The sequence below is a fragment of the Brachyhypopomus gauderio genome, chromosome 11 (assembly GCF_052324685.1).
Source record: "Brachyhypopomus gauderio isolate BG-103 chromosome 11, BGAUD_0.2, whole genome shotgun sequence".
Lineage (NCBI taxonomy): Eukaryota > Metazoa > Chordata > Actinopteri > Gymnotiformes > Hypopomidae > Brachyhypopomus > Brachyhypopomus gauderio.
In genome coordinates, this window is record NC_135221.1 from 20744978 (window position 1) to 20754849 (window position 9872).

The 9872-nt window shown below is 42.6% G+C and overlaps 1 protein-coding gene across 1 annotated transcript; it reads left to right on the plus strand.

Moving 5' to 3' along the window:
* The first annotated feature begins 157 nt into the window (after positions 1–157).
* LOC143527436 (LON peptidase N-terminal domain and RING finger protein 3-like) lies at positions 158–9515 on the plus strand. The gene is made up of 12 exons (XM_077022645.1): positions 158–921; positions 1525–1643; positions 3319–3441; positions 3544–3687; positions 3916–4141; positions 4397–4484; positions 4763–4877; positions 5085–5206; positions 5647–5805; positions 5937–6099; positions 6245–6394; positions 7664–9515. Exons 1-12 carry the CDS (start codon positions 306–308, stop codon positions 7820–7822), a joined length of 2184 nt encoding a protein of 727 aa, XP_076878760.1. The 5' UTR covers positions 158–305; the 3' UTR covers positions 7823–9515.
* Positions 9516–9872: the final 357 nt, after the last annotated feature.

Genomic DNA, 9872 nt, shown 5'->3' on the forward strand with positions numbered 1-9872 from the left:
ATATTTGCGTTGTTCCTCCAGAATTCAGCAGAGGACCATGTGAGGTGACAGAAATAATACCCAGCCCAGACACTGTTACAACTGAATTGTTTTGTAACAGTTTGAGTAACCTATCCAATAGGAGCAGCTGGCTTTGGTCACATGATCACTTTTATGTAACACTTTTTTCCTACTCATATTAGTATTGCTGAGCTATAGTTATTTGGAAGTCTTGATCTGAGAAAAAAGACGGGACGGAAGAAATGGAGTGTTTTATGGCAGCCTTATTAATTACAAATAAGGGTGAAATATTGTAGGCGCGCGTCATGGGAAGTAAGAGTGTGTACAGCGTGCTGGATCTCACCGCGCAGGCAGTCCGGTCCACAAACTTTCAGCTTTCCGAGGGCAAATACGAACACCAGATATTACGCTTCAGTGACCCGGTTCTTCAGCAGGAGCTGCTGCTCAAACGGGCCGACGCTCTGGCGTTTGACGGCAAGTTGAGCGAAGCGTTTGAAACCTACCAGAAAGCCTCGGAGTTCTACCGTCTTCGCCCGGTCCAGCTGGAGAACCTTCTCCAGTGTCTCTCCGGCACCGAGAGCGACCATCACGAGGCGGAGAGACCTGCGCGCAGCGGACATGACACGTTCGCCTGTGGGATATGTTTCGGGTTCCTCTACGAACCCGTCACCTTGCTCTGTGGACACTGTTTCTGTAAGAAGTGCCTGGAAAGAGAGAGACTTGGCTGTAAAGTCTGCAAAGACCACTCAAAAGAGACAGAACCGCACAAATACAGAGTTAATGTGGTTCTTAGTAACCTGTTAGTGAAGTGGTTTCCGTCTCAAGTGAGCGCCGTGAGGCTGAGGCGTGAGGGGAATGGACTGTACGCCGAGAGGAGACTGGAAGATGCCTTAGGGAAATACAACCAGGCAGTACTTATAGGTACGTTGGGATTTCACATGGTAAGAGTGGCTGAGAAACAGGTTATATAAGTGTGTTATTGTAAATGGAGAAAGTTATGTAAAATATTAATGTATCACTAGTGCACGGATGTCACTAACTGAACAGTTGTGAGTGAGCTTCATCGCGATTTCAGCTTTCAGATTAAATCATGAGTGTCTCACAGATATGGACACGGGGCGTGGAGGTTGAATAAGATGTAATCTAGGCTACGAGACCGACCATTGCATAAGGATACAACTGCTCAGTTGTATAACAAAACTGGAAAAAAAAATGTAGGTCAGGGGTTAGAATATATATAATATGTTCATTAACATATTCATAACCAGGGCGTATTTAAATGTTCTGGCTAGACAAGCAGCCCTCTGGTGTAGGATTATTATAATGTTTATGTACTGTAGAAATGTGCATTTAATGACACCTTACAAGAAAGTTTTTTTATGCTACTGTAAAAGTGTTCTTTGGAGCATAAAGCATGTGTCCTATCAGTAAGGAAAAGGGGGAAAAGTTCCTTCAGAACTTATACACCTAGTGTCACTCAGTCATTTCCAGTTTTCCCATTTTGTCTCCATACTTTCTCCGTAGCTCCGAAGGACCATGTGCTGTATGCAAACCGATCACAGATAAACTCCAGTCTGAAGAAATTTGAGGATGCGCTCAGCGACGCTGATATGGCTTGCAAATTGAAACCTCTATGGGCAAAGGTCAGACAATACCCTTCTCTGGCAAAGGGGTGCGGTGTATGTACACCAAGTAGATTTAGTTGTCAGAGATGGCTGATTATTGCTGCTGTAGTTTAACCGCTGAGTTTTAGATCCCCAATAATGTTGGATTTCAGCCATTGTGAGCTCTACATTGATGACTAGATCTCATAAAGTGATTCAGCTTGTCCAGCTGATACCATCATTTGGGACGTAAGTCGCTCCCTAAAAATAGCTGACCAAATGCTAAATGCCACAAGATCTTACTAGATCCTTGTTGAGTTCATGCTTCTCTCTAGTGTGATCTCTCATTTTGCCAATGAATCACCTTTCTTACCTAACACAAATTTCTACTTTAATTCGGTGCACCTGAAAGTTATTTGGTCTATTTGGTTTGATTTAAAAATGGGTTGCAACAATGCTTTATGTAACTTATATATGATTTAAAACAGTTACGGTTGTAGTTATTTTAGAAGCAGGATGTCTAGTCGAGAGCGGAGTTTAACATGGAGTTATAATTTACATTAAACAAGAAGCGACACAAAGACAATACACACAATGCCAAAACAAAGATTGACAAAGATCATAGACCCGCATACTTAAACACAGATGACAACAAGACACAAGTGCAGCACAACAATAACAAGACGAGACAGGTGCAATGAATAACACAATGACATGGACAAAGGCACACATTAAGACCCCTAATGCACGGGGTCTTGGCCTTGGCCCCACTGGACCCCCAAGGCAGGGGCCTCTTCATCCTCCGAAGCAAATCTCTCCTCCTTCTCCACTGTTGGCTTCTGGCTCCCTTGGCGGAGCTCTTCTTGGAGGAGCGCACTCATGTCCTAGGAGGTCCTCAACCTCCTCTCCAGTTCTGCCTTGGCCTCCTCCCCTTTGGAGGCACTGGAGGACTCCTCCATCTCAACCTCCTCTGTGTGACAGGACCCCCCCCCCCCCCCCCCCCCCTCAAAACCTCCCTCCTCAGGGAAGAAGGGGGCCTTGGTGGGGGGCTGGGCCGTACTCCAACATGGGCTGAGTGAGGAGAAGTTGTACTAGTCCTGGTATGCCCCTCCATACTTGGTGCTGTCTGGGGGGGGGGGGGGGGGGGGGGGGACCCCTCCAGGGACAATGCCTGACATCCCCAGATGGATCTGGGAGGCTAGACCTCCCCCGAATAGCCACTTGCGTATAGCTCCAAGGGGAGCTAGCCAGCTGGTCCTCCTCTGCAAACCGGACCACCTTGTGTTTGCTCTCCTGGGGATGGGCAGAAGGGGGAGGATGGCTCCTTACTCGTCCTGCCACGCGTCCCATCCTGGTGGGTCTTTGTGTAATGTTGTGAGGGAAGCTGAGTGTCGAGTCGAGAGCGGAGTTTAACATGTAATATTTCATTATAATTCAAATTAAACAAGCAGAAAAGAACGTCAACAACACACAAGTGCAGCACATAACAATAACGAGAATAACGACACAGGTGAACACACACACAGAAACGACCATATACAGCCAGACATAAACACGTGGACACGGCCTGAGGTAGGGGTCGGTTGTACCATATCGCACTCCCCCAATCGAATGTCAGGAAGATTATTTTGTGTGTTAGGTTCACTGTGTTTTGCGTGAGAATGTTTGGTGTAGAAACCTGCATTGCTATCATTATTGTTACCATGTCACATAGGGACACACACGGAGAGCACAGGTCCTCTCTACACTGGGGAAGCAAGAGGAGGCTTTAACGGAGTACCTGCTGTCCATCACTCTGGACCATGAAAATGAACCAGCCAGAATAGAGGCTCAAAAGGTGAGCAGAGGAGTTTTGTATTATGGCTCAGTAAAGATCCAAATTATATAGACATAGTCAATGGCCAGTTTGCTTGCTTTAACCATACACTCTTCTTTATAGCTGCTGAGCGATCTTCTCGTCCCAGTCAGGGAATGTGTGCGCAAGAAAATTCTTGACTGTACAACCCTGGCGTCTTCAAGAACACGGGTGCTCTCTCCCAACTTCGGCCTGCATGGACCCATCATGTTACAAAGGTCGTACAAGGTGAGGAGAAGCTGTACGCAATCTTAACTATAAGATTAAATTGTGTGTGCATAATTGACCCCAAAATGGCAGGTTGGGGATTCACACAAGATAAGGATATTCTACTGTAAAACCAAGATTATAACTTGAGAAAATCATGACCTCTTAGTTTTGGGTGAACGTAAGTATAAACCAGCTATAAAGGTGTATTTATGTGTGTTTCTTTTGGGGTTTGTATTTTGCCTTCAGGATTTCAAAATCTACATCAACAGCAGTGTGTCTCAGAGTGGCGGTTCAAGAGCCTCTTCAGGTATTGAGGACTCGTGTAATAGAAAGGCTTGTTGCAAGCGCAGATCTGTCCCAGATGGACCCGCATGCATCACGGACCAAGGCCGTTTACGCAAGCGCAGTCATGGTACCGAGGACGACGGCAAAGCAGCTAGTGGGGCTGGTGCGTGTAAGCGCTATAAACTAGGTGAGAAATGCTCAAATGAGATGTTCTAAATATTCCTTCCATAAAAAGAGCTTGAACTCGACTTATCACATGAGAATACCTTCACTGATCATTATAATTTTAGATAACACGGGCCCACAGCAGGCCCGCGCACCCTTACGGGTACAAGCACCCCCTTGTAATGGTGCGTTAAAACTGAATTATGTTTAACTATCAGCAGTCTTCCGCTTGCATAGTGAGGACTCGGCATGGTCTTATTACATGTGGTTTTGTCAGGAGGTGAGCAGAGCAAGGTGGGGCACGCAGGACATGTGACGGCTGAGCTCATTGACCCAGCTGATCTGGAGTGTTCACTCTGCATGAGGTAATTAACAGCAGAGGACATAGCACAACATGACATAGCACATCATGACATAGCACAACACGACATAGCACAACACGACATAGCAAGATGCTTGCAGAATAGTGCTTACATTTATCAGAACAAAAGTTTGGATACTTTAATGCGCTGTTCTATAAAGCTCACTCTTCTTAATCATATTTGCAGCAAATGTTGGTACATAAGCTCAAAGTGATTCAAATGTGAGCATGGGTATGTGTTGAAAGTCGAAGATTGGATGGTGTCATATGACCTTTATGCAGACTCTTCTATGAGCCAGTGACCACGCCGTGTGGGCATACGTTCTGTCTGAAGTGTCTGGAGCGATGTCTGGACCACAATCCTTCATGCCCTCTCTGTAAGGAGGACCTTTCAGAAGTAGGTAGCACATTTTATTACAGAACAATACTAGCCATGAAGATATTTTTCAAAAGAATCTTCAGAAAGCCGTCTTACAGCAGGTCTTACGTAAAAAACAAATTTTGTTCTATGTTTTGTAAGGTTTATTTCAGTGCTGAGGTATTTCAGTGTCAAGAGACAGGCAACCGGTTATCATGTTTAGATAGTGTTCTTCTTCTCCTACAGTACTTGGCACAGAGACGGTACTGCAGGACATTTCTTACGGAGGACATCATAAGCAAATACCTTCCAGCAGAGCTCGTGGACAGACAGAAGGTTGATGAAGAGGAACTTGCAGAACTATCCAAGTAAGGGTCCAGATTACTGCTAGGTGACACTTTGTTGTTTTTCTTCACCGTGTGTTTCGTGTGATGATGGCCCCATTGGTGTTCATCTTCTTCTCTGTTCACCTTCATGTTTATTAAACGTCATCTGTGTCACAACACTCGGTGTCTCATCTCTCACCCACGACACTCACTAAGCGTTACGATAGGCAGCGTTAGTTCTTCAAAAGTGCATTATACATATATTTACACACACAGACAGATATATAATAATGTTTATTGGTTCAAAAAAAATAAAACCTATAATTTACATACTGGCAAAAATACAGTCTACAGTTTTAACTAATAAATATGAAATGTACTTTTTCAAAACTATAACAGCAGTGCATTGGCTTTGTATGAAGAAATAAGCGAATTGTGTTTTTTGATCTATCACTATGTCTGAACGTGTCTCTCTTCTACAGCTTAAACAAGAACGTGCCTATATTTGTGTGCACCATGGCTTTCCCCACAGTCCCGTGCCCCCTGCACATCTTCGAGCCTTGTTATCGGCTCATGATCCGCAGGTGCACGGAAACGGGTACAAGACAGTTCGGGATGTGTCTCAGCGACCCCGCTAAAGGGTAAACTAGGATGGCCTTTAGGTTGCCGCAAAGACTCGGCTTGTTCACGTTGGACATTCAAATATGAAGTATTCTTTCCCGATGTATGGCGGCCCTTGGCGACTACAGCGTAGCGTCTCTCTCTCTTTTAGGTTTGCAGATTACGGCTGCATGCTTGAGATTCGAAACGTGGAGTTCTTCGCTGATGGCTGCTCTATAGTGGACACCATTGGGAGGAGGAGGTTCAGAGTAACCCAGCATAGCCAGAGAGATGGCTATAACACAGCAGACATTGAGTACTTGGAGGACATTCAAGTGAGGATCTTGTCTTCCATTGTATATTTACATTTTGAGTAATCCTTTTGATGCTTTGTTGTAGTTTGGATTGGATCAAAACAATGAAGAATTGTGGTTTAGTTTTTTTTTTGTATAAAATGTTGCTCCTTTCTTTGCATTACAGGTGACGGGGGATAGTGAAAGAGAACTACAGGTGCTCCATGATGTGGTCTATGACCAGGCACTGGTCTGGGTCAACTCCCTCCAGGCTGAGCAGAGGCAGCGGATCGAACGCCACTTTGGGTCCATGCCACAGAAGGACTCGGAGACCCAGGTATTACCTGGTTTACATCCTGTTAATATCCTAATACAACCTGTTTAAGTTTTTATATTTACCATACATAATAAAAAATGTTATTATAGTTATGCCATTATTATAGTTAAGCCATTATTACTGTTTTCCTGATATGTTCAGAAAACTTTTTGTAAGATTAAAGTACATTGAAGATAGTACATTTAAATATATTAAAGCGCCCATTAGCATTTATTTTGCATTTAAAACGAAATGTATGGGTTTATAATGCTGGATTTGTGCTCATCTGCCAATTATAAGTAGGCATTGTTTCCATTACTGTCATGCCCAACTCCGCCCTCCTCCCTTGTCTCGCCTTGTTTCCGTGTTTGTCACGCCCCTGTCTTCAGTGCTCCCACCTGTGTCTTGTTTAGTTCCCTGTCCCAGTGTATTTTAGTCCCTCTGTTTCAGCCATCTGTGTCGGTCATTGTGTTCGTGAATTCTCCCTTTCCGTGCTCTGCCCTGCCCCACTTTGTGCTGCTAGGTGATCCGTCTTTATCTAAGTTTCGTTTTTCGTGAGTGCCTTGCGTCTATGCCCCTTTCTACGTTCGGTCTCTCGGTGGTTGTACGTCTTTCGTGTTTTGCCTTCTCGTTTATCGTGGTTGTCTCTGTTAGTTCGCTGTAGTGGGTATTTGGGTTTTGTCCTTCGTTTCCTTGCCCTTAGTCTTATGTTTTATGGCTATGCATGTTATTGGTTCTTATGTCTTCCGATTGGTTTCGTGTGTCATGTAGTCAGACTAGGTTTTCCCTCGTTAGTTCCTATCATTAGAATTGATTGTTTAATGCTCTAGCATACTCCTGCACCCTGTTTATGATCCCCATGTCTCGTGACTTCGCTATATTCATTATTAGTTTTAGTTATGGTAATCATTGTGTTGGTGGTTGTGTGTTTCCTGGTTGTCTATGTTCGCTTCTTGCATTCAGTATTTCCGTTTTCTTATTTAAATAAATTGTTTACCTGCACTTGCGTCATCCCAGTCCTTACCAGATGTTACAATTACAGGTCCAAATAATGAAAATAATTATTCTTATTTAATGCACATCAAGTCTGCAAAGTGTTGGCATGGAATATTTGCATTATCTTGCAGCCTCAAGAGTTTTCAGCACTTTGCATGGACTTAACTTCATAGGATGGCATGTCATGTGGTGTGAACAAGTAATAAAATACTGTACCATTTACTGACTGAACACGAACATGTAGGAAGATGCAGTGGTTTGGGTTTGACAGTTGGACTGTTGTGTCTTTTACAGGCGAGTCCGAACGGGCCTTCCTGGTGCTGGTGGCTTCTGGCAGTGCTTCCTCTGGAGGGCCGAGCTCAGCTGTCCTTGTTGGCGCTGACATCTCTGAAAGATCGGCTGACGGGCATCAGACGAGTGCTCGCCCTGATGTCACGGAGTCGCTCTCCGTAACTGCCAGCCCCACGCTTACCGCCACGGCCTTTGACCCTCACCGTACCCTCATCACCACGTCACGTTACGTCTTCTCTATGGACACAGAGTGTCTAGAGGAAATGGGCTTTGCTTAAAGAGGAATACAGCCTGAAGACTTCATCTGGCTTCCGCAACTCGACGGTCCTATGCACATGCATCTCTCTCATTCATTTTCATTAGTTGTTTCTATTTTATTGTTACTTTTATTTATACATGGGTGTGAATTAGGCACACAGTTTACAATATGGAAAAGAGTATGTCTTGGATACTGATATTTAGAAATTCATTTAAAAAAATAATAGTCTCTTGATAAGAGACAAAAAGATCTGCAAATTAGCTTATCTGACAGTAAATCATTCATTGATTTTATCCATGACCCAAATTAAATGTTGTTTGGTGCAGAAATATGACATTTTGACTATTGAGATATACTAGGTCATTAATTTGATAATATGGTCTTCATTCAGTCTTCGAGCAGGAAACAATGTTAAAGCATGTGTAATTGAAATTATGAGCTGCAAAAAAAGTGATTGTCATGGTAGTAAGTGTGTATGACTGCAATAATAACTGTTCTATAGCAATAATACCCTATGTTACCCTGTAAAAGAGAACCATAAAGTTTCTATTGCTTTCTAAGGGAACAATCGGAAGCTGTGTGTGAATTTGTTTGTTATATTGCAACAAAACATTAGGTGATGTCTGCATTTAGATTAAGGTTAAGCAATCTGAATGTTTAAAACTTCAAATTATTATTTTGATATTTGTTGAAATACGACCTGTGTTTTCTCTAAAAATGTGTATAACCAAGATGAAACACAAGACCTTGAATCTTACACTTAAAGGAATCTGTAAGTTATATTCTCATCAGAACTACACCTGATGCTGTGAAGGTACCATTTACACTGAAATGTGATTGGTTTGCTGATTATGTTGTATATAAATCTGAACTTCATTTATTTACCTTTTCCCTGTGTCCCAATTCCTATACGCTAAATGAACAAGGCGTATATAGTGCCTTAACTCACATTTCTTCCACGATGCCAATGAAGTAGAACACAGAGGGGATCCAAAATAAACTGTAGTTAAATGTAGCTTCTTCTTTGTATGACAGACAGCATGGCCTGCTTCAAAGTTCACTTCCAAAAGTTGTACCAATAGCACTGGATTTGTGGCCAGCAATGTCCAGTAGTTGTAATCTAAATCCCTTGTGTGGTTTATTGCAGGGCTAGGGTTAATCTGTGCAGCATACATGTGAAGTTTTTTAATCTCCTTTCATTACATTTATACTATGTATTGCACCAGAGATGAGCATCAGTATTTGTTTTTGTTTTTCTACATTTAAAATTAATGTTTATTAGAAACACATATTATTATATTGTTTTTTTTTTTTTTTACAATTAATTAGCTACTGGTTGTAATTTATCAAGCTCAAGTTCTATTTTGATCCTTGCACTAATACTTGGAGTTGACCTACCTCTGATAAGGTCTAGTACATCTGTTCTTAAGGCATTTTGATATACGTTGTTAAGTTACTATGGAGTATTTCAGTTGCTGTATGACACTTTGCCTCTAAATGTATCTTTGTTTACAAAACAATGTGTTACAGGCTTCTTGTGTATTGTGTTTTGGCTTAGTATATTAAATAAATGGAATTAAAGAAAATAAATCTAAGAATGATCACTGAATTTTAAGCTATTCTGATTAGGATTTTAAAATTCTGGGTACTGAAGCAGAGCTATTTTTCTGGCCAATTCATTTGCTTTTGAAGTAGGTAGCAGAAAAATGAACAGAGGACAAACACATGTACAAGAGGAACAAGGATCTAAGCAAACCTCTGGGAAGTAGGTCACTGACCCACATATTGTGACTTTGTCTCGCCTTTTTTTATGGAGGTTTCTGGAGATTCCTTCAAAACCTTCCACCACAGCGCCACCTTCAGAGGACTGGACCCAGCAAGACTGCATGGGTCTAATTGGTCTGATCTGTGTCAGGAGGGACTTACTTAATGGGGCCACTTTCATACAGGGGT